The sequence below is a fragment of the Chiloscyllium plagiosum genome, chromosome 48 (genome assembly GCF_004010195.1).
Source record: "Chiloscyllium plagiosum isolate BGI_BamShark_2017 chromosome 48, ASM401019v2, whole genome shotgun sequence".
NCBI lineage: Eukaryota > Metazoa > Chordata > Chondrichthyes > Orectolobiformes > Hemiscylliidae > Chiloscyllium > Chiloscyllium plagiosum.
Genome location: NC_057757.1, coordinates 1721267 through 1747461, shown reverse-complemented (window position 1 = coordinate 1747461; position 26195 = coordinate 1721267). Strand labels below are relative to the sequence as shown.

Below are 26195 nucleotides of genomic sequence, written 5' to 3'. Positions count from 1 at the left end.
TGCACCACTATTTCTGAGGTGGAGGAAAGGTAACTAACAAAGCATATTAAGACTGCTGAGTATCCTTAGGAACTCCTGCAATGATGTCCTGGGGCTGAGATAATGACAACCAAAAACATCTTTCTTTGGAATGGCTATGACCAAAAACCCCAGTAAAGAGGTTTCCTATTCTAATGATTCCCATTGACTCCAATGGAGCTGCTTGATGTCTCACATGCTCAAACGTTACCTTGATGTCAAGGGCAGTGACTCTCACCTCACTTCCAGAGTTCAGTTCTTTTGTCCATGCTTGGACCAAGGCTGTTATGAAGTGAAGAGCTGAATGACATTGGTAGAATCCAAACTAAAAGCCAGCAAGCAGTTTATTTCTTTTTAAGTGATGCTTGATAGCTCTGTCAATGACATCTTTCTCACTTAGTTGATGTTCCAGACCAGACTGATAGGGAGGCAAATGGCCAAGTTGGATTTGTCCTGCCGTTTGTATGCAGGGCGTACCTGGGCAAGTTCCACATTATTGGATAGATGCCAGTTTTGTAGGTGTATTAGGACTGCTTGTTTAGAGGTCAGTTAGTTCTGGAGCACCCATCTTCAGTAATATTAACAAAACATTAACAATAGTTTTTGCAGTATCCAATGCCTTCAGCCATTTCTTGATGACACAGGGGAGTGAATCAATTTAACTGCACAGGGGATCTATGATGTGGAGGACCCAAGATATGTCATCCACTTCGCCGTTCTGGCTGAAGCTGAACGCAATGTTTCAGCCTGGCCTTTTGTATTGATGCACTGGCTCCCCCATTGTTAAGGATGGGAATTTTTGTGCAGCCTCCTCCTGTTAGTCAGTTAATTATCCAACACCCTTCACAACTATGGAAGAAGTGCGGAGCTTCAATCTAATCTGCTGTTTTCAAATTGTTTAGCCATGTCTAATATTTGCTGCCCGCATTGTTTGGCATACAGGTAGTCCAGTGTTGCAAATTCATCACGTTGATCACTCATTTTTAGCTAAGTCTGATGCTGCTTCTGATATGGCCTCCTGCACTCATCATTGAATCAGGATTCATCTTCCAACGTGATAGAAATGGAAGTGTTGCGAATATGCCAGCCCATGGCTTCACAAATGTGGCTGAATACATTTCTGTTGCTGGCAGCCCAGTGCCTCATGGTTTGAGTTTTGAGTTACTAAGTCTGTTTGATGTCTGTCCGATGCAGTGAGGTGGCAGCACCACAACTCAATGTTACTTATTTTCCCACAACAACTGTGCCATAATCACTCTTACTGATACTGTCATCACCAGACATCTCTTACAAGTAGATTGGTGAGGTCAAGTACATTTCTCCCCTGTATTAGTTCCCTCACTACCTGCCACAGACCTTTAGGATTTGACCCACTCAGTTAGTGATGGCACTACCAAGCTACTTTTGGTAATGGACGTTGAAGTCCTCCACTCAGAGTACATGCTGTGTCATTGCTGTGTTAGCAAGACAGCAAGAATGCATTCTGGCAAAAATGCACTGTTCCAATGAAGCAGAACACAAACGTAGGGAACAACATGTCATTTTCCACTTAGGCACTTTACAGCCTCAAGGTCTCAACTTTGATTTCCCTAACTTCAGAAGATGACCTTATTGTGTTTCTTCTCTATTTTTCTTATATTCCCCCAACTCCACACAGGCTTGTCTTGCTTGAAACAAAAACAGAAATTGCTGGAAAAACTCAGCAGGTCTGGTAGCATCTGTGGACAGAAAGTTGAGTTAACGTATCAGGTTCAGTGTCCCTTCTTCAGAACCTTCTTTGTGTCTTGCTTGTGTCTTGTTTACTTTGCTCATTCCTTTCCCTTCACATCATAATTTACACCTATTTTATATGTCTTTTTGTCTTTCACCACCATTAACAACCTTTTTGTCTTTTGCATTGGGCCTCTATATCAACTGCTCCCTTGCTCCTCCTCTGCATCTGTCAAAAGTATATTAAAAAATTCCAATACCTTTCAATTCTGAAGAAGTCATACTAGACTCAAAACATTAATTCTATTTTCACCTCTACAAATAATGCTGAATCTGCTGAGATTCTCCTGTATTTTCAGTGTTTGAAGATAAGGAAAAGGAGCAGGAGTACGCAATTCAGCCACTGACCCACTCTGCCATTCAATATGATCACGGCTGATCTTATCTTGACCACAACTCCACCTTCCTGCCAGCTCCCCATGATCCCCTTTAACTTGTTACTAATTCAAAATTTGTCTATCTCCTCCTTAAATTTAGCCAAAGGTGCCAGCATCCATCACACTCTAAGGTACTGAATTACACATATTCACGTCCCTACATTTGTCATTTCAAATCCACTACCCTAAACCCTAAAATTATGACCTCTTCTTCTATCTTGTCCCCACAAGAGGAAGTATCTACTTTTCACCTACACTGGCTTTACAAGCATTCAAATCACAAGGCTTCACATTCCTATCCCTTACTCAATTAGTTCTCCTCTCATTCCTCTAACCTTCAGAGAGTACATGCCAAAACTGCTCAATTTCTCTTCATAAGAGAAACCCCTCACCTCTGGAATCAACCTAGTGAATCTTCTCTGAACTACCTCGAATGCAACTACATCCTTCCTCAAGTAAGAGGACCAAAACTGTACACAATACTCTGGATGTAGTCTCACTAATGATTAGATTAGATTCCCTGCAGTGTGGAAACAGGCCCTTCTGCCCAACCAGTACACACCGACCCTCCAAAGAGTAACCCATCCAGACCCATTTCCCTCTGACTAATGCACCTAATACTATGGGCAATTTAGCATGGCCAATTCACCTGACCGGCACATCTTTGGAATGTGGGAGGAAACCGGAGCACCCGGAGGAAACCCATGCAGACACGGGGAGAATGTGCAAACTCCACACAGATAGTCGCCCGGGGCTGGAATCAAACCTGGGACCCTGGTGCTGAGAGACAGAAGTGCTAACCACTGAGCCACCATGCCGTCTAATGGTTTGTACAGTTGCAGAGATTTTATACTCTATTCCTTTTATGATATATACCAAAATTCTAATAACTGCGGTACCTGAATACTGGTTTTCAGTAATTCATGGATGAGAAAACCAGATTCCTCTGCACAAAAGCAGTCTAAAGATCTCAATTCAGATAAGTTCTCTTTTTATTCTTCTGACCAAAATGGATATCCTTATACCTATCCACGTTAAACTCCATCTGCCAAATTTTGGCCCATTCACCATTTCCACTTGTAAGTTTCTTATTTCTTTAATTCAACTTATTTGCCCACCTACTTTAGCATAATTACAAAGTACCTTTCACTGCTGTATCTAAGTCATTAACATAGATTATAAATAATTGTGGCGCCAGGGCCAAACCCCACTTGTTATGTTGTGCCAACCAGAAAACGACATCTTTATCCTGACTTTCTGCTTTGTGTTGATTAGCCAATCCTTTATCCAAGCAGATAAGTTATCCCTAACCCCATGAGGTCTTCTCTTGTGTATTAATCTTTTGTGCAGCACTTCACCAAATCAAAAAACTTTAGGTTGCCAGCACATACAGTATTGTGTTTTTATCTGAAGATACAATCTCGTATTTGCTTCTACGACCTCAATAATGAGAATCAATGCTAGACTAATATCCCAGACTTAGTGTTGAATCTGACTGATCTGCTAGCTTTCTTCCATAAAGCATTCATTCCCTTGTGCAATTATGTCGCATGGCTACTTTCTTTCATCAAGCATCTTTCAACTAACATGGGTTTGTATGGTAAACAGGTATTTGACAATGTGGAGTTTCATAACAGTGCTTGATCCTATCTTCACCCAATGTGTGTACGTGCATGTTTTCTCGTAGGGTCCCTGGATAGAAATATTGAGTGTCTCCACCCTTTTCGCCTACATTGGTTTTACAATCATTCAAATCACAAGGCTTCACATTCCTATCCCTTACTCATGAACCACTGCTGAAAGTGACAGTTATCACTAAGTTAGCAGCAGGCTTGGTTTTAAGGCTTCAGGCACAAATTGCATAAGGAAGAAATACATTGAGTAAGATATGAAATAGTTGCAGACATCTGTGAATCTATATCTCAGCAAAGATGAGATCTCACATGCAGATGAAGCTAGCAAAATACTTGGATCACTAGAATCAGTAGGGATTCAAATATTTCATTCCTTCAAAGCATGAGTGAGGTTTAATTAGGTCATAAAACATCTAAAGACATTTTGATCTTTATAAATAGGGGCATAGAGTACAAAAGTAAAGAATTAATGCTAAATCTACAAAATATTTTGTTCGGCCAAAGTTACAGTACCATCTGTAGTTCTGATGCACCACTACAGAAGGTAGATTAAAAGCCATAGACAACACACAGTTTAGGTTCACCAGGATAATATCAGGGAAACAAAACTATGGTTAGCAGAGACCTGTATATCCACTATGTAGCATTTGCTGGGACATTTAATATAGGCTTTCACAACAATGAGTTTTGAGAGGGTGATCAAGTTGGACAATCACTAACTAGGGATCATGACAAATTTAGACTAAGACTGTGACCAAATCTTGCTGGATAATAGAATGTTTTCCCACAAGGAATGACCGAGACAAATATCATGTTATGTTTTGTGTGGGGTAAACAGGATAAATTGTTGAAGCTGAAGAAGATGCAGAATCATGGTGGCGTGTGACAAGTGTCTGGTTGTACTGCCAAAACAAAACACCTGTTTCTGACATTTATGTGACTTCTTCACTGCAGGTGCTTCCTAATAGCCTGAGGCACATCAAGCCAAAGAAGGTTAGTGTGGAGAGGTGTCTGTGAGCTTAGCCCCAAAATGATGAATGATAACTAAAATAAACTCTACCACAATGTTGGAGAAAAGAAGTATGTAATCAGAAAACAGATAATGAACATTAAACTCATTTGAGAAAAGAAACGTTCAATATCTAATTTTTAAAAACTGCCAACTTTAAATACTAACTGGAAAAATGTCTACTTTGCTGATGTGGAATGCAGTTGGTCAGAGTTGAAGTGTACAATTATAATATGATTGAGAGGAAGTGGCTGTCACATTTGTCCTTTCTTATTTGTTGGCCTAAGATTACATTAGCCTGAGCCAAATGACAATAAAATCATACACCTTATTTTTTGACCTGGACCAAATGACATCTTCCCTCCAGAAACTATTTAACAACGAACCACACTCAAGCAGGATATAATGCAATCACTTACTTGCTTGATCAACACGATAAGTTAATGGAAAAGAACTGAAGTTTACACCCTACACAACAACAACTGCACACATACTGGCATCAATATATCACTCATTAAGGTCTGCTCAAATGTAAACTTATACCTATTCAGATTAATAGGTTGAGATTTTAGCTAAAGGTTTCTAAAATATGTTTATCATTCTCATAAATTCCTTTACCACTACCTAACACTGCAAAGCTTAGGAGGGGAAACAAATTCATCTACAGTGCTGCCCAAAGTTGCAAGCTAAAGTTGAGCAGCCTATTAATACTGGCTTATTTCCATTCCCAGGTGCCTTGTTTGGTGACATACTTGTAGACTGCTAAAGCAATTGCTCTACTCCGAAACTAGTCTTTGTAGGGGGCCCCAACCAGATGACTGACTCAAAGATCTGAATGGCCTACTCCTGCTCCTAAATGCTATGTCCTCAAAATATTCAGGAAGAAGTCAAGCATGTTCAGCAGCTGATGGAGACACAATGGCGACTGATGCAAGATGAACCTCTTCCACCAATCACATGCGTAGGACCAGATTCCAGATGTTGGAGGGCATGCACAAATCACAAACCTCCAAAATACCCATCTATTCAACTTTCAAGCACCATCTCTTCTGCCTGGGTCAGAACCTGCACATCACTCATTAACTTGCATTTGAACATAAAACTTAAGAAGACCAAGCGGCCATTTGGCCCCTCCAGTCTGCTCTGTCATTCAAACAGATCAAGGCTAATCTGCTTGTAGTGTCAAACCTATATTTCCACACATAATCCCCTACACAACACCCTCTGACTATCTTGTTGGTCAAGAATCTTCTACTTATCAGCCATGATGGGCTGAATGGCCTAATTTCTGTTTCTGTGTCTTATGGTCTTACTTTTGGCTTAAATGTACTAAGTGAAATGAAAAATCTGTTTCCATTAGTAAAAGGAACACAATCAAGAGAGGAAAGATTTAAAGTGATTTGTAAAAGCAACGGTAATATGACAAAAACATTTTCACTCTGAATCTATAGGGTGTAGAATGTACTGGCTGGAAATGTGGTGGATGAAATAACTCCACAGAGTATCCCATCAAGTCACCCTTTATTTTCATTTGGAGAGTCCTTGACACTGATCCAGGTATCTCAGAGAAAACATAACTTCTGATGCACTAGTTTACGTTTGCCAGCCAAGGGTCCCTGATTGGAACAGATCAACAGCCTCAATCAGGAAACTTAAATTCTGTGAGTTCCACCCAGATGACCTGATTTCAATCACTGCAGTGGAGTCAAATTGAATTGAGACATTCAGCAGGACACTGAATGATTATTTAACCAGAAATAAGGTACAAGGATATGGAGGAAAATAACAGAGATTAGCACTAGATAATGAAGCTCATTTGAAGAGCTGTTGCAGACATGACAAGCTGAATGATCTCTTTTCTGTGCCAGAAGACTTCTGTGATTCTGAAAGGCTGGTTGCCACCACCACTTTCTGGGGAAGATTTGTGACTCCCAGACAGAAAAAAAAAGTCCTCATCTCTATCCTAAATACATGACTGCTTACTTGTAAAATGTATCCCCTACTTCTTGTCTCATACCAGGGAGACATCTTTTCATCTGCCCTGTCAAGTCTCCTCAGATTCTTGCGTATTTCAATATGATCACTCACCCCCTCTCCTTCACCTTCCCTCCTCACCCGTTCTTTCTCATCCCTCACCTGCTCATCTTCTCCCCTTTCGTTCGACACCCCCTCCCTCGCTCCTCCCTCTGCTGCCTCTCCCTTGGCCCCCTGTCTCTTCTCCCTCCCACTGCATCACGGCTTGGTATGGCCACTGCTCTGCCCAGGACCATAGAAAAACTACAGAGAGTCGTGAACACAGGCCGGTTCATCGCACAAGCTAACCTTCCATCCAGTGACTCCATCTATACTTCTCGCTGCGTCAGGAAGACAGTCAACATATTCAAAACCTCTCCCACCCTGATTATAATCTCTTCCAACAACTACTGTCAGGCAGAAGATACAAAAGCTTAAATATATGGACCAACAGATTCAATAACAGTTTTGTCCTTGCTGTTATTAGACTTCTGAATGGACCCCTTAAATTTTAAAACTTATGTTGATCTATCTATTTGTGATTTGGAGATGCCAGTGTAGGACTGGGGTGTACAAAGTTAAAAATCACACAACACCAGGTTATAGTCCAACAGGTTTAATTGGAAGCACTAACTTTCGGAGCGCTGCTCCTTCATCAGGTGGTTGTGGAGTACACAATTGTAAGACACAGAATTTATTGCAAAAGATTACAGTGTGATGTAACTGAAATTATACATTGAAAAATACCTTGTTTGTTAAGTCTCTCATCTGTTAGAATGACCATGTTAGTTTCGCTTCTTTCATATGTAAATTGCAAAACTTTTTTTAAAAAGTTACATTCTCAAGAGAACTTTAACTATTGGTGTCAGCCCAGATAATGTATTGGGTATTAGTACCTCTCTGTGCTGCTGTCTGTGCCATAATGTTTAGGCTGATTCTAATCTAAAAAATGAATTAACAGAATCATATATGGATTCATGCAATTTTTGAGCAAAGTACAATGTAACACTGCAAGTACAAATTCACCCCACAAGCTTATATGTGTATGTGTGCATGTGGGTGTGTGTGGGGGGTGGTGGTGGTGGGGCTGTGAGTGTCTGTGAGAGAGTGTATGTGTGTGTGAGTGTAAAGGGGTCTAGGTCTGTGAGAGGGTGCGTGTCTGTGTGGGAGTGTGCAGAAAGGAGTGCCTGCGGGAGTGTGTGTATAGGAGTGCCTGTAGTCCCTGTGTGTGTGTGTGTGCGTATAGTACAATGGGGTCACCTGTAGTGTGACATGAACCCAAGATCCTGGTTGAGGCCATCCCTATGGGTACCGAATTTAGCTATCTGCCTCTGCTTGGCCACTTTCCACTGCTGCCTATCCCGAAGTCTTGGAGGATGGTCACCTGAAAGTCCGAGGTCAAATGTCCCGGACCGCTAAAGTGTTCTTCAACTGGGAGGGAGCACTCCTGTCTGTTGATTGTTGTGCAGTGCCCATTCATCCATTGCCGTAGCCTCTGCTCGGTTTCCCCAATGTACCATGCCTCAGGGCATCCTTGTCTGCAGAGAATGAGCGAAGTTTGCCGATGATACGAAGTTAGGTAGGTAGTACTGAGGAAGTGGGGAGGCTGCAGAAGGATCTAGACAGTTTGGAAAAGTGGTCCAGGAAATGACTGATGAAATTCAACGTGAGCAAATGTGAGGTCTTGCACTTTGGAAAAAAGAATACAAGCATGGACTACTTTCTAAATGGTGAGAAAGTTCATAAAGCCAAAGTACAAAGGGATCTGGGAGTGCTAGTCGAGGATTCTCTAAAGGTAAACATGCAGGTTGAATCCGTGATTAAGAAAGCGAATGCAATGTTGTCATTTATCTCAAGAGGGTTGGAATATAAAAGCAGCGATGTGCTACTGAGCCTTTTTTATAAAGCTCTGGTTAGGCCCCATTTGGAGTACTGTGTCCAGTTTTGGGCCCCACACCTCAGGAGGGACATACTGGCACTGGAGCGTGTCCAGCTGAGATTCACATAGATGATCCCTGGAATGGCAGGTCTAACATACGAGGAACAGCTGAGGATCCTGGGATTGTATTCATTGGAGTTTAGAAGGTTAAGGGGAGATCTAATAGAAACTTACAAGGTAATACATGGCTTGGAAAGGGTGGACGCTAAGAAATTGTTTCCGTTAGGCGAGGAGACTAGGACCCGTGGGCACAGCCTTAGAATTAGAGGGGGTAAATTCAGAACAGAAATGCGGTGACATTTCTTCAGCCAGAGAGTGGTGGGCCTGTGCAATTCATTGCCGCGGAGTGCAGTGGAGGCAGAGATTGATAAATTCTTGATGTCACAAGGAATTAAGGGCTACGGGAAGAATACTGGTAAGTGGAGTTGAAATGCCCATCGGTCATGATTAAATGGCGGAGTGAACTCGATGGGCCGAATGGCCTTACTTCCACTCCTACGTCTTATGGACAGGGCTGTATGGAGTTGTCCTGAAAGCCAGGCAGTTTGCTACCAACAATGATCTGTTTGAGGTTTGTTTAAAGGCGAGCAGTGGAGGTGTGGGGAAGGTCTTGGCGAGGTGCTCATCCTCACTGATAATGTGTTGCATGCTGTGCAGAACACACACACACACACAGGTACTCCCACAGACACACACAGGCTGGCACTCTCACAGACAAACACACACACTCCCACATGCACCTTCTCACAGGCCTAGACCCCTTTACACTCTCACACACACACATACACTCTCTCTCACAGACACTCAGAACCACACCAACTGCACCCCCCCCAAACGCACACCCACATGCACACATACACATATTAGTTTGTGGGGTGAATTTGTACTTGCAGAGTTACATTGTACTTTGCTCAAAAACTGCATGAATCCAAGTAAGATTCTGTTAATTCATTTTTTAGATTAGTATCAATCTAAACTTTATGGCACAGACAGCAGCACAGAGAGGTACTAATACCCAATACATTATCTGGGCTGACACCAATTATTAAAGTTCACTTGAGAATGTAACGTTTAAAAAAAAGTTTTGCGATTTACATATGAAAGAAGCGAAACTAACATGGTCATTCTAACAAATGAGAGACTTAACAAACAAGATATTTTTCAATGTATAATTTCAGTTACATCACACTATAAACTTTTGTTATAAATTCTGTGTCTTACAATTGTGTACTCCACAACTACCTGATGAAGGAGCAGCGCTCAGAAAGCTAGTGCTTCCAATTAAACCAGTTGGACTACAACCTGGTGTTTTGTGACTTTTAACTCACTCTTTGTGTACCTTCTCTGCAGCTGTAAAGTTGTATTCTTTAATTTGTTCGACTACTCTATGCACTTTGTAATGGTATGATCTGCCTGTACTCCATGCAAAACCAAACATTTCACGGTATCTAAATACATATGTGACAATAAGAAATCAAATCCCGCACTCCCTCCTCACTCCATCCATCCCCAGCATCAAACACGCTACTTGTGTTTTCAATACACGAGTGACGTGTTGATGACCAATCAGAGGGGCCAGCGTCAGCCCACCCTCCTTTGTGCCACTTCGCCAATCAGCGGAAGGATAATGGGCGGGACATCCTGTTATTTGCCCCCGCCCCCTCAGCTCGAGCCACCAACCGCCCACAGGAAAGTTTTTCTGTTTTTCTCGGTTAACTGACGGTAAACTTACGCTTGGAATTTATTGTTCATTTCGCCAAGGAGTTCCCCACAGAGAGCAAGATGGCGAAAGCGAGTAATCCTTCGAAGTGTCGGGTGCTCCAAAGAAATAAATCGGCCAGTTTTTAAAAAAGAGAAATAAAATATGTATCCGACTCGTGTCGAGGAGGCCGTGTCCCTGGCGGTACCGTCGGGTGCGCGTGCGCCAGAACTACGGCAGGCTCCTCAAGACAAACGGCGGTCGGACAAAGATTGCGATTTCGAAATCGTCATGAATCGTCATGAGGCTCGGGGTTACATTTACACAAAGAGCGTGTTGCGTTTTGTGTACTCATGGTAGAGATCGCAAAGTGAGCCGCCGGTAAAGTAAGACCACACCGAGAAAAATGCAAGTAAATCGTTGCTTCGCTTGCTGTTTGGGGAGGGAGGGGAGGGGAGGTGCAGTCTACAGGACTCAATGTTAAGTCTTGCCATTGGGGGCAAAAAGGAAAACTGTTGGAGAAATTCTGCAGGTCTGCTAACATTCGTGGAGATAAAATACAATTAATGTTTGGAGTCAATTCCGAAGAAGGCTAATTAGATTCGACACATTATCTCTGCTTTTGTTGCACAGATGCTGCCAGATCTGCTGAGTTTCTCCAGTGATTTGTTTTTGTAGAATTATACAGTCCTTCCAGTGCAGAAAGAAGTCTAGATCAAGAGTGGCGCTGGAAAAGCACAGCAGGTCAGGCAGCATCCGAGGAGCAGGAAAATTGATGTTTCGGGCAAAAGCCCTTCATCAACCCACAGCAATCTTCTGAAGAACATCCCACCCAGTCCCAGCCCCTTTGCTTATCATCGTCGCCGCTCTGTTACCACAGCTAACAGGAGGCACAGTGGTTCGATGGTTAGCACTGCTGCCTCACAGATGCAGTTCCAAACTCGAGCAACTGACTGTGTGGAGTTTGCACATGCTCTCCATGTCTGCGTGTGTTTCGTCCCACATTCCAAGGATGTGCAGGTTGGGTGAAATGGCCATGTTAAATTGTCTGTAATGTTTAGAGATGTGTCGGTTAGGTGCATTAATCAGGGGTAAATGTAGAGTAATATGTTTGGGGAATGGGTCTGGGGTGATTTACTCTTCAGAGAGTTGATGTGGACTTACAGTCATAGAGATGTACAGCACAGAAACAGACTTTTGGTCCAAATCGTCCATGCTGACCAGCTATCCTAACCTAATCTAGTCCCATTTGCTAGCACTTGGCCCATGTCCCTCCAAACCCTTCCTATTCAGTTGCCTTTTAAATGCTGTAACTGTACCAGCCTCCACCGCTTCCTCTGATAGCTCATTCCAAACACGCATCACCTTCTCTGTGGAAAAGTTGCCCCTTAGGTCCCTTTTATATCTTTCCCCTCTCGCCAAAAAACCATGCCTTCTAGTTCTGGACTCTCGCTGTCCAGGGAAAAGACCTTGTCTATTCACCTATCCATGCCTCTCATGATTTTATAAATCACTATGAGGTCACCCCTCAGCCTCCGATGCTCCAGGGAAAATAGCCCCAGCCGACTCAGCCTCTCCCTATAGCTCAAATCTTCCAACCCAGACAACATCCTTGTAACTCTTTTCTGAAGCCTTTCATGTTTCACAACCTCCTTCCAATAGGAAGGAGACAAGAATTGCACACAATATTCCAAAAGTGGCCCAACCAATATTTTGTATAGCCACAACATGACCTCCCAACTCCTTTACTCAATGCTTTGACCAGTAAAGGTAAGCATATCAAACGTCTTCACTCTTCTATCAACCTGCGACTCTACTTTCAAGGAACTATGAACCTGCACTCCAAGGTCTCTTTGTTCAGCAACACTGCCCAGGACGACACCATTGAGTCCTCCTCTGATTTGCTTTCCCAAAATGCAGCACCTCGCATTTATCTAAATTAAATTCCATTTGCCACTTCTCAGCCCATTGGCCCAACTAATCAACATCCTATTGTATTCTGAGGTAACCTTCTTTGCTGTCCACTACATCTCCAATTTTGGTGTCATCTGCAAACTTACTAACTATACCTTTTATGTTCACATCCAAATGATTTATATAAATGACAAAACGTAGTGCACCCAGCACTGATTCTTGTGGTACACTACTGGTCACAGGCCTCCAGTCTGAAAAGCAACCCTCCATCACCACCCTCTGTCTTCTACTTTCAAGCTAGCTCTGTATCCATATGGCTAGTTCTCCTCGTATTTCATGAGATCCAACCTTGCTGAATATCTTACTGTGAAGATCTGGACCCCTGGGAAGTGGGGAGGGGGGTTGGTTCTCTCTGTTCCATGCTCGGTCAATAAAAGCTCACAATCGGTCTGGTTTTTTAAGACTTCATTCTTTATTTGTTCATACGGCTGGTTACAGAGCATCCAGAAACACAGAGCTTGTATACATCTGTATTCCTCGGAAGAGCTGCACACATGGTTTAAAACAAAGACATTTTCATACTTTTAAAGAAAGGTACAGGCCATGATCGCGAAGTACATTCAGTTACCAATCAATATATATAATATTGCTTTATTTGATAGTTACTTGGTCCAATGATATTTCCTGGAAACCAACTTTGTTTTCCGACACTCAGGCCATCCTTATCTCACTAACCAAGCCATTACATCTGCATTTGAAGGTCAATTAGGATGGCCAGTAATGTCTTATCTAGTCTAGTTATTTCATTGCTGTAAAGGGAGCATTGTCTGCTAATCTCTATTGAAGCAGACTGTGGTTAGTCAATTATGAAGCTAGAGCAGAATTAAAAGCCATTTTATGCAGCTTTTAGCAGAATTGTCAATTTGCAGCCATAAAGCCATTTTGTCACGTTATTTGTATTGAAAAGCCATTTTATTGTCACCTAAGTTATTAAGAGCATTTGTTAAGTGGTTGTTCCTGACAACAACTAGTTACCTCAGCCTGTATTCAGATTTCAGATCCTCAACTCCCCCGTTCCGTCATTCCATGACCACACCATAGGATGGGAGGGCATAGATTAGATCAGTCCAATCCAATGGACACTAGAGCCTGCCATACTTCCTCCTCCAAAGAGGAGGAAGCAAGGGTGGGAAACCGCTCCTCCTCACCTTCATTTGGATGGAGAAGAAGCATCTTCTGGGGGGAACCACTGTTGTCAACAAAAGTTATTAGCTTGGCAATCATACATTTAACAATAGCAATGCCAGCAAAGAGACAAATTAAAATAATACCAATATACATTGCCAGATTTATCAACCGTTGTACAATGAGCCAAAACCCCAATCTCTCAATCCAGTGCCTTCTGTCATTTGATTGAGGAAGGTGTGGATGTTATCCACATGCTTGGTAATATTCTCGATGAGGTCGGTAACCCCCATCATACACTTGCCCTTTACTATGGCGCGAACCCCATCCTCTTTGCCGAGTTGGTAGTCGAGGACGTACCGGTTTTGCTGGGAAAATAGACGTAATTCTGAGAGCATACCCTTAACACCTGCTAATGCTGGAGCCTTCTTGTTGTCCAAGAGGGTGAGGCCGCAAGTCAGATAATTTCAGTTTGGGTGGCTAATAATTCCTGCAGGAAAAAGCACTAAGAAATGCCAAGTCCACAGACTGGGCTTTACTGTTGCCCAAAGCCTTGGCATCTCTCCAATGTGTGCAGAATTCAGGTGAAACTGAACGTTTTGGTAGGGAAACCCCAACCTCGTTCCCAGGTAGTTGGACAGGGAACAGTAGTCTGGAAAATTGTCCCTACAGCGACAGCACGGGGAGTACCTATTTCATCAAGAACGAGGAAGTTGGTCACTCTGCCTTGGCTGAAAAAATAGTAACCAGGTTTAGTATAGCTGATGGAGGGGGCTTCCCAATAAGAAGCAGGCTTGTCTTTGTGACTACCCTGAATGTATGGGTAGTCCATGGCTACAAAGTATGGTCGCCCTGGGTGCTTGGGGTGAAAGCTGTTCAATAAAAAGACAGAGATGCTGTTATTGTCCCAGACTAGTTCCTTCCATCCCACAATTGGGAAGATGAAGGTGGGTGGTTCTGTTACCCTTACCACGAAGAGCCTAAACACTGGTAATAACCGGGACACACTCCTCTCGTAGGCATACACATGAGATGCAAGGCCCCACAGGGGAGTAGTAGCGGTTAATACATTTGACCAAGGTACATAGAATAGTCTTAGTCACATTTATGTAAGCACACCCCTATCCTGTACTGTTGTAACAATTTGGATAGGCTACCCCAGACTTATTAGAGGAAGTCCATAAGCACCAAGCAGGTGGGGATAAGTAATAGTCAAAAGAAACATTATGTCTGGTAAACACGTTAGAAGTGTTATACTCCGTCATTGGGAGGGGGAAAGGGGGTCAAGAAGTCCAACGCTGATGTGAGGCCTTAAGAGACCACTTCATCCCAGTCAAATATTTTATTGTGACTTTGAAGAAACAGATTGTTGGTGAAAGATAACATTTCCCCCTTTTCTCTTTTGCGGCACGCCAATTTAGACCTCTTTGAATAGAGGCAAGGCTTACAGGGCCACCCATAGCACAACTGTAATCAAACTGGCATAAAACACCTTGACAAGGTAAAAGCCATTGAGACTTGTCCTGTAAACGAACTGTCCAATCTTCTTGATGCAGTTGACCATTGTGACAGTCAATCTTGGTAATGTTTCATGCATCGAAGGAATCAGTCTCTTGGCCCATAAGGACAACTTTTCGGCATAAATGTTACGCAGCCTCTGGTTGTTCAGGAGCACACTGATAAATAGTCCCTTCTTGAGTATTAATGCCGATGATGACGAATCCACATATCAGGGTTAGTTCAATCTTCATCATCTCACCCCTTGCGAGGGGCTCATCCGATGACCTTGCAATGGTGGGGGAGGTGCCCGGTGACCTTATCAGCAGTAGGGATGTTGAGGAGAACCTGGAAGGGTCCCTCCCATCGAGGTTGGAGCCAAAAGCATGTCCATTGTAATAGAGTATTAACCATTCCCTCCTTACTCAAGTGTGTACAATAATACACATAATCAACTAAAATAGGCAGCAGCAAAGAAGGAGCACAAACATGTCCAGCAGAAGTTACCCACATTTTGGTTTGAGTATCGAGGGAGTACCCTATTTGAGGCCATAGTTTATGCTCTTCAGCAGGGGACTTTTCCTGTGATTTCTGTACCATACCCAGGTCTGGCAAATCTGTCCCCATATTGTCTCTACTTGGGTTTTGCTGGAGGCCCAATGTGACCAGAAGTTTGGCATGTAAGGCTGCCTGCATGGCAGCAGACTCCACCTACCCATTACTTTGGAAACCGTATCAGTTGCCTCAGCGTGACCCAAACATCTTGATAACTGCCAGATTGATTGGGCAAAACAGCATTACTATAATGCCACCCTGTGGGGGTTAAAAATTCTCTATGTTCCCACAAGGCTCCATAATCGTGGGTCACACCAAAAGTATAACAGTGAGTCAGTGAACATTAGCAGATTTTCCTTTTGCAAGGACGCAAGCATGTTGATTGTCCGCATTAGCTCCAAGGTAACATTAAAGACACATCACTCCCAAATGGCCATATTTCCACAGTTAAAGCAAGGGCCAGCCATTCGTCCTTGGGGGATTTTGCTGTCTTGTTCCCAGTCACAAAGGTGTAATACTGAGGCCTGCCTGTCCCCATTTCTAGGGTCCTCTCGGGAAAACGTTGCTCAGCTGTGGTCGCTGGGTGGGCATCTGAGGTAGTTTCGACCCCCAGTGGGTATCCTGGTCCCAATCAACCCTGTCGGGGCTGGCACATGACATTGGGGATCATGAGGGTGCTGGGTATAATCAGTTTTATCTGTAACTTGCATAGTAGTTCAGTCTAGTTCTGGTCATCCCAATAGAAAACCACTGCTCACCTCATTTGCAACTGGAAATTCCTGGACTAGTTCATGTTGTTTGTCTGGATCATGTCAGTGACACCAGAAGGAAAACATTGCAAAAGCACAGGGTTAAACAAACGTGACTCAGCTTCTCGATTATTTTTTCAATTGTAAACCATTTCCGTCAGACAGATGGCCACGTATTTCAGTCTTACAACACAAGCCATTTGTATTCGGGCTACTCCCAGAATTTTACTGCATTTACATCTGTATCGTCCTTTGGACGTATTGAGCAAACTGGGCTGGTTTGTTCTTGCGGTCAGGGGCATGCTTCATCAACATTACTCTGGTTCCCAGGATGGGCCCTGGTTTAGGATGGCGCAGGCCACTCATCCCCATGATATCGGCTACGAAGACTGGATGCTTCATTTTCAAAAGAAGGAAAGGGGAGGGTGTGTGTGTGTGTGCTGGGGACAATCAGGAGATGTCAGGGGCTCAGCTGATATCCAGGAATAAAATCCCCATCCTCAAAGAAGGTCGGTATGCCAGACATAGATTCTACTCGGAATCCCGAGCCTAAGTTCTTTATTTTACAGCGTTGTCGCTTTAACCCTGTTTGTATTTTCCTTAGCCTTAGTGGCCTGACACTGTTTCTCATGTCCCTTTTATTCTTTCATCTACCCATTCACAGTCAGCTATGAACACCTCCCAGCTTTTGGGAGTTCCATCTGCTGTACATACCTCTATCCCCCAATCACATGGAGAATACTGTCATCTGGCCAGTAAGATATCTTTCCTTTCTTTAGTTAGCAACGAATTAATGCAGCCATACTTCAAATTAACTATGAGGCAACGAGACTGATCACTGACAATGTGTAAAGGAATAAAGCCAAGCGATCCTGCCAATTAATTCTGATTTTGTGAGTCAGTGCTAATACAATTGATTATTAAAAAGAGAATAAATAAAATAATCATTACCTGTATTTCAGAGGAGGAACTGAACAAGTGGCTAAGACATTTCAAAAGTCATCAATATAAACTGGAAATTCATTTATTCAGTATTCAATATTTAAAATGTAAAATATATACAGTTTCCAACTCTGAAATCCATTGTCCTAGTCCCTTAATGTAAATCCTAGATTAGGTTCCTTAAGCGGTCCTGACCAGTCATTGCTCATTTACAATGCTACAGGCCATGAAGTGACTGCAGGGCTTTAAAATGTCTTGTCTACTCACATGGTAACAAAAAACTTCTAATGCACAAATAATAGCCGAATCCAAAAACGCAGATATTAACAATAGGATATTAATTTTGTTGCATGATTTATCACAATATAAAGGATAAATAGAATGGTCACTAGGACTTTATATAGCACAGAAACAGACCCTTTGGTCCAACTTGTCCATGCTGACCAGATATCCCAACTTAATCTAGTCCCACCTGCCAGCACCTGGCCCGTATCTCTCTTAAACCCTTCCTATTCATATACCCATCCAGATGTCTTTTAAATGTTGTAATTGTACTAGCCTCCACTACTTCCTCTGGTAACGCATTCCATACATGTACCACCTCTGCGTGAAAATGTTTAAACTTGTGAGTCAGGGGAAAGGGAAAGCAACAGGGAGTATGGAGTCAAGTAGAAAGATAAGCAGCAGGTTAGCACGTGCGGGGTTTAAGTTCAAGGCACACTAGGAATGAAGCAAAAAGGATCGATAACTTAGGTAGAGGTGATGGAAATCATGAAGATAAGAAAATTAGCATTACCTGAAAACAAAGTAGATGAATTAACAGCACAAATCATCGTAAATGATTATGATGTGGTAGGCATCACAGAGACATGGTTGCAGGGGGTTCAGGACTGGCAGTTAAACATCCAAGGTTTTACAATTTATCGAAAAGACGGGGGTAGGGAGAGGGGGCGAGGTTGCCCTGTTAGTTAAGAATGAAATTAAATCTATCGCATTAAATGACATAGGATCAGATGATGTGGGTGGAGTTGAGGAACCACAAAGGCAAAAAAAACCATAATGGGAGTTATGTACAGACCTCCAAGCAGTGGTCAGGACCAGGGGCATGGGATTAGACAACCATGGCTGACAAAGTTTCACAGAAAAACAAGAGAGCCAATAATGTGGCCAAGAGTACTGAGAAATCAGAATATTGGGATGACTACAAAAACAAACAGAGGATAACAGAGAGAAATAAGGAAGGAGAGGATCAAATATGAAGGTAAGTCAGTCAGTAATATTAGAAATGATAGTAAAAGTTTCTTTCAATACATAAACAAATGAGAGGCACAAGTAGAGATTGAGCCGCTCCAAACTGATGCAGGAAGGCTGGTGATGGGAGATAAGGAAATAGCTGAAGAAGTTAATAAATACTTTTGTGTCAGTCTTCACAGTGGAAGACATGAGTATTATCCCAGCAATTAAGGAGAGTCAAGGGGCAGAGTTGAGTATGGTCGCCATTACAAAGGAGAAAGTACTTGATAAGCTAAAAGGTCTAAAAATTGATAAATCTCCTGGCCTGGATGGGCTATATTCTAGAGTTCTGAGGGAGATGGCTGAAGAAATAGCAGAGGCATTGGTTGTAATCTTTCAAAAGTCACTGGAGTCAGGGAAAGTCCCAGATGATCGGAAAATCACTGTTGTAACCCCCTTGTTCAAGAAAGGATCAAGATAATACGTGGAAAATTATAGGCCGATTAGCCTAACCTCAGTTATAGGTAAAATTCTAGAATCCATTGTTAAGGATGAGATTTCTAAATTCTTGGAAGTGCAGGGGCGGATTAGAACAAGTCATCATGGATTTAGTAAGGGGAGGATGGACCTGACAAACCTGTTAGAATTCTTTGAAGAGGTAACAACATAATATGGTAGAGTTAGACCAGGGAAACTCGGTGGATGTCATCTACCTAGACTTCCAAAAGGCCTTTGACAAGGTGCCTCACAGGAGGCAGCTGAGTAAGGTGAGGGCCCATGGTGTTCGAGATGAGTTATTGGCATGGATTGAGGATTGGCTGTCTAACAGAAGGCAGAGAGTTGGTATGAAACATTCTTTTTCAGACTTGCAGCTGGTGACAACTGGTGTCCCGCAGGGTTTAGTGTTGGCGCCGCAGCTATTCACTTTATATATAAATTATCTGATGGAGAGACTGGGGGCATTCTGGCGAAGTTCGCTGATGATACGAAGTTAGGTAGACAGGCAGGTGATTCTGAGGAGGTGGCGAGGCTACAGAAAAATTTAGACAGTTTAGGAGAATGGTTCAAGAAATGGCTTATGAAATTCAGTGTGAGCAAATGCGAGGTCTTACACTTTGGAAAAAAGAACACAGGCATGGACTATTTTATAAAGGGTGAGAAAATTCATAAAGCCAAAGTACACAGACATCTGGGAGTGCTAGTCCAGGATTCTCTAAAGGTTGACTTGCAGGTTGAATCCATGGTTAAGAAAGCAAATATAATGTTGTCATTTATTTCAAGATGGTTGGAATGTAAAAGCGGAGATGTGCTACTGAGACTTTATAAAGCTCTGGTTAGGCCTCATTTAGAATACTGTGTCCAGTTTTGGGCCCCACATCTCAAGAAGGACATGCTAGCACTGGAGCGTGTCCATGGGAGATTCGCACAGATGGTAGGCCTAACATACGAGGAACGGCTGATGATCCTGGGATTGTATTCGTTAGAGTTTAGAAGGTCGAGGGGAGATCTAATAGAAACTTACAAGATAATGCATGGCTTAGAAAGGGTGGACACTGGGAAATTGTTTCCATTGGGCAGGGAGACAGTGGGCACAGCCTTAGAATTAGAGGGGGTCAATTTAGAATGGAAATTAAGAGACATTTCTTCAGCCAGAGGGTGGTGGGCCTGTGGAATTCATTGCCACGGAGCACATTGGAGACTGGAATGTTAAATGTCTTCAAGGCAGAGCTTGATAAATTCTTAATCTCGCAAGGAATTAAGGGATACGGGGAGAGTGTGGGTAAGTGGCGTTGAAATACCGATCAGCCATGATTGAATGGCGGAGTGGACTCGATGGACTGAATGGCCTTAATTCCACTCCTATTTCTTATGGTCTTATGTTGAATTGAAACTTCAATTGTCATTGAGGGAGGAGAATTGATAAGGGCTTTTGCCCGAAACGTCGATTTTACTGCTCCTCGGATGCTGCCTGAACTGCTGTGCTCTTCCAGCACCACTGATCCAGAATCTGGTTTCCAGCATCTGCACTCATTGTTTTTACCTATAAAATAAAGCTATGACTGGCACACCATAATCACGAATGAAACACAGCTGTCTTAAAATTAAGTTGAAACAAACAAATCTGAAAAAAAATCTGCTCGTATCATTTTCTGAAACAATGCTCTTGCTATGGGATATTTTGAATCTATCTTTATACTTCCAGATTTACAAAATTTAACTAAATTAAATAAGGTTCATGCAATTCCTCCACTCAATGAGCAAATGTTAAAGTCTGAAGTGATTTTCCTCAATGTTAGGTTTAGATTATAACTAAAATTGAACAAGAGACCTGTTCTCATCGTGGAATAGAATGATTCTGCACCTGAGGCCCAGATATACTGCGACAAATGGAAATCAAATTCAAAACAGTCCCAGATCTCATGCTCCAGGGAACAGAACACAAACATTCAATCGCCAACAAGCAAATGTGCATTCAAACCGAATCTTAAAGGGTTAAACGTTCTGCCAGCTGCAGGGAATCAGCACTGAGTCTCTGTCTCTCTCTCTCTCTCTGTCTCACATTTAAGGGTAATGAGGCACTCAAATTCCAGAACAGTCAAAGTTAGGGAGTTTAGCCTCATTAACCCTGGCTGTAGCACATAGCAGCCTAACCAAATGTGTGAGAATTGTATCACTGGTCAGCTTTTTTCTTTCTTTAACGTGACAAAAGTAGCAACCACCTTCTATACTTCATAAACCAAGAACAAACACCAAGACAAACAGAACAAAACCATAGCAAACAAGACAAAGCAAGACAAGCCAAGCCAAACAGACACAACAGAGAAGATAATCTCAATTTAAAACTGTCACTAATCAACAACCCGACAATGAGCAAGACTAATGATTTCTGCACAACCTTCTCGACATTCTCAAACCCTGATAGTCTTGTTACATATCACAATATTTCTGTGTTTCATCTTACACAGAATAATTTGGAAATCAATTTAGACAACGCCAATTTGACCAAATTGGAGGGGGGCGGGGAGGGGTCTCTGTTCCATGATCGGCCAATAAGCACTCACAATCGGTCTGGTTCTTTAACACTTCATTATTTATTTCTTCATACAGTTGGGTACAGAGTATCCAGAAACACAGAGGTTGTGCACATCTATATTCCTCGGAGGAGCTGCACACATGGCTTGATACAAAGAAGGATACAGGCCATGATCGCAGAGTACATTCAGACTATTACCAATCAATATATACAATATTGCTTTATTTGACAGTTACTTGGTCCAGTGATATTTCCTGGAAACCAACTTTGTTTTCCAACACTCAGGCCACCCTTATCTCACTAACTGAGCCATTGCACCTGCACCTGAAGGTCAGTTAGGATGGCCAGTGATGTCTTATCTAGTCTAGTTATTTCTATGCTGTAAAGGGAGCATTGTCTGCTAATCTCTATTGAAGCAGACTGTGGTTAGTCACTTATGAAGCTATAGTAGACTTAAAAACCATTTTATGCAGCTTTTAGCAGAATTGTCAATTTGCAGCCTTGCAGCCATTTTGTCATGTTATTTGCATTGAGAAGCCATTTTATTGCCACCTAAGTTATTAAGAACATCTGTTACGCGGTTGTTCATGACAACAACTACCTCAGCCTGTATTCAGTTTTGGATCCTCAACTGAAATCTACATAGATCATGTCCACTGCTCTGCCCTCATCAATCCTCTTTGTTACTTCAAAAAACTCAATCAAGTGAGTACGACATGATTTCCCACGTACAAAGCCATGCTGACTATCACTAGTCAGTCCTTCTCCCTCAGGATTCCCTCCAACAACTTAGAGTCATAGAGATGTACAGCATGGAAACAGACCTTTCGGTCCAACCTGTCCATGCCGACCAGATATCTCAACCCAATCTAGTCCCACCTGCCAGCACCCGGCCCATGTCCCTCCAAACCCTTCCTATACCCATCCAAATGCCTCTTAAATGTTGCAATTGTACCAGCCTCCACCATATCCTCTTTGTAAGTCTTTTCTGAACCTTTTCAAGTTTCACATCTTTCTGATAGGAAGGAGACCAGAATTGCACGCAATATTCCAACAGTGGCCTAACCAATGTCCTGTACAGCCGCAACATGATCTCCCAACTCCTGTACTCAATACTCTGACCAATAAAGGAAAGCATACCAAAAGCCTTCTTCACTATCCTTTCTACATGCGACTCCATTTTCAAGGTGCTATGAACCTGCACTCCAAGGTCTCTTTGTTCAGCAACACTCCCTAGGACCTTATACACTTAATGGTAAGTCCTGCTAAGATTTGCTTTCCCAAAAATGCAGCACCTCACATTTATCTGAATTAAACCCAATATGCCACTTCTCAGCTCATTGGTCCATCTGGTCCTGCCCACCACTGTGATGTCAGGCTCACCGGTCTATAGTTGCCTGGCTTTACCTTACCACCTTTCTTAAATAGTGGCACTATGTTAGCCAACTTCCAGTCTTCCAGCACCTCACCTGTGACTACCAATGATACAAATATCTCATCAACGGGCACTGTGATCACTTCCCTACTTTTGTCGAAGCAAATGCTCAGAGGCACAGTATGGTTCTACCTTCTTCCCCTTTGTTCTAGGCCCTGGAGAAAGACAGAGAGAGAGAGAGAGAGAACGATCTCCCATCAGCACAGAGACATGAGTTCTCGGTCTTTCTCTCAAACAGCAGATTTTTAAGGAATACCATAGCCACTTACCACGAGCATCATCCAAATAAGGCAAGATCTATATTGATTGGGTGACCATTACAATCAGCAAGCATCAACAGTAAACATAAGCCATTTGGCATTATACAAAGGATGTTCTTAACCTTGTTAACTGGCATTGCACAAGGGATGCCTTTTTACTATCCTTGCCTCATTGTTTACTGCAAGTCCACACCGACCCGCCGATGCGCAACCCACCCAGACCCATTCCCCTACATTTACCCCTTCACCTAACACTTTAGCATAGCCAATTCACCTAACCTGCACATTATTGGACTGTGGGAGGAAACCGGAGCACCCGGAGGAAACCCACGCAGACACGGGGAGAATGTGCAAACTCCACACAGAGAGTCGCCTGAGGCGGGAATTGAACCTGGGACTCTGACGCTGTGAGGCTAACCACTGTGCCGCCGTGCTGCCCATGGTGATCAAAGTCATGCTAGTTGAGCCTTTGTCAGGCAATCTAAAACCCAAAACATGATGAGCCCCAAGACAGCAGGCCCCAGCCGCACCTATGCCGGGGTAGCCACTGCCTTAGGCTTGGCTGCTCAAACCCTAGCTGCAAACATATCCTCCTTCAGGCACCTGACTAAACGCCTGGGGGTGAAGGCCTATCCCCATCCCAATATGACTATCGAGGCCTGCAGTAAGGCTATAGCTAGTCTGGTCAGCTCACTGGCCATGGTTGCTGCAGCCCGCATGTACGGGAAGGCCATGTTTCTCGTAAAGACCGAGCAGGCGGTCCATCTGTCCGTGGAGAAGGGGCTCATTGTGGGCAGGACATACCTACCTGTTGACCCATTGGAGATCACGGCCCAGGGGGTTGTGATCTCTAATGTCCCGCCCTTTATTGCCATCGAGCTCTTTCTCCCCCACCTTCAAACACTGGGGAAGATCCATTCGGATGTCCAACCGCTCCTGCTTGGTCTGAAGGACCCCGCCCTCAAACACATCTACTCCTTCCAGCGCCAGGTGTTATTTCCCTGGCCCGGGAGGATGTCGCAGAGGGCTCCTTTACGCTCCTTCACAAGGGCGCAGCCTACCACATCTTCTGGACGGCGTGCGGTGTCGCCTGTGCCGTAAGGTGGGGCACATAAGGAACTGCCCCCCAGCCCACACCAGCAGCCGCGGGTGATGCCGCCCCCTCCCCCAGGACAACACCGAGCCCCGAGGCTCAGGTCCGCGTACTGCCACTTTAACAATCTGCTGCTGGAGGATGAGCGGTTCTGGGACTTGTTTTGTTGGTTCTGGGCCAGCTGGAGAAGGAAACGGGGAAGTTTCCCCTCCCTGAGGCTATGGTGGGACATGGGCAAGGCTCATGTCCGCGTTTTCTGACAGGCGTATGCGAGGAGGTGAACAAAAAGATGGAAATCCAGGATTGAGGAGTTGGAGGAGGTGGTGTTCGATCTGGAGTCACATCTCAGTCAGCCCGATGTGGACCAGCCCTGAAGGGGGTGTACGAAGAGAACACCGCACTCCAAGACCTGCAGCTCATTGGGTCTCTGATCTGGCTCCTCCAGGACCTGGACTGCGGCTCCCCCTTCTTCTACTTGCTAGAAAAAAGGCACAGCACAATGTCAGCAGCTCCTTGTGCTGCTGGCCAACAATGGGTCCCTTGTCTCTGATCCAGAGGGTATCAGGGCCCAAATTCACTCTTACCACACAGCTCTTACCACAAGTCCCTTGGGCTGGATGCGCTGACTGTGGAGTTTTTCAGGGCATTCTGGGAAGCGCCTATGCACAGGTCCTGGGGGAGTTTCTTACTACCGAAGAGTTGTCCCTTTCTTGGCGTGGAGTGGTCACTTTCTGCAAAGTTTTTGCCAGGCTGTTGGCTTCTCGTCTGGCTTCCGTGATGGCCCACATGATTTACCCACACCAGTGGACGAGTTACGAGGGTTCAGCTGGAGTACCACCCATCTCCTCTATCTGGGTGTCTACCTCAGCCCAGCTGAGGAATCCTGTCCCATGAACTGGCAGGAGCCGGAGGCCAAGGTCTTGGCTCGCCTAGGCAGCTGGACAGGACTGCTCTGAGTTCGGTCATAAACCAGCTGGTTGCTGCCATATTTTGGTACCGGCTGGTCCCTTTGGTCCCTCCTCCTGGTTTTGTTGCTGACATCCAGAGAATGTTGGTTCACTTCTTCTGGGACAAAAAAACGTGCTGGGTCGCAGCACAGGTTCTGAGTCTTCCTATTGAGGAGAGCAGTCAGTTGCTAGTGTGTGTTCACACCCAGGTGGTGATTTTCTGCCTTCAGGCCTTGCAGCGATACCTCAACCATGACACGCAGCTCCTGTTGATCAACCGTGATGGTCTGGAGGTCGCTCTCAGGACACTGCCTGTCTTTTACCAGGACCTGATCACTGTTTGGAACATCATCGAGTTGCATCATGCCTACCCTCCAGCAGGAGTAGCGGCTGTCATCATGAAGCCATTGGTCAGGAATCCACACCTCCATGCTCACGTGTTTGAGTGGCTATTGGAGGGGAGGGCCATCCCGGTAAGGGTGGCCAGGGTCAGGGATGTGGTGGTTAGCAATGGTCTTGGCTGGTCGCTGCCACAGGATATAGTGAGCAGGGCAGCGGTAGGCTTCCGCTTTGAGGCCACTGCCATTCGATGCCTTAAAACGGCAGTGCTCAGACCTGACATCGTGCACCAGAAAGATGAGTTAAAACAATTGCATCAAAAAGCATTTACAACAAGGAGAGTGAATGCATCCTTGTGCTATTACTTAATGAATGATGCCTTAATGAGGAAATGGAGACCATCATATATTCAACCAGATAAGAAATGGGCAGAGATTCATCAAATTGTTTTGCCAGTAGGGTATAGAAAGGAGGTGCTGAGAGTGGTGCATGAGCTACCACTTGGAGGTCATTTAGGGGTGAGGAAAACACAGGCTAAGATACAAAGACATTT

At 43.8% G+C, this 26195-nt stretch overlaps 1 protein-coding gene across 1 annotated transcript in view; it reads right to left on the bottom strand.

The window, feature by feature from the left end:
* Positions 1–10662, bottom strand: part of LOC122544300 (eukaryotic translation initiation factor 4E type 2-like) — a 40476-nt gene extending 29814 nt beyond the window's left edge. Inside the window, exon 1 of the mRNA XM_043683433.1 lies at positions 10493–10662. Coding sequence (XP_043539368.1) covers positions 10493–10512 — 20 coding nt within the window. The 5' untranslated portion in view covers positions 10513–10662. The remainder of the gene's footprint in view (positions 1–10492) is intronic.
* Positions 10663–26195: the final 15533 nt, after the last annotated feature.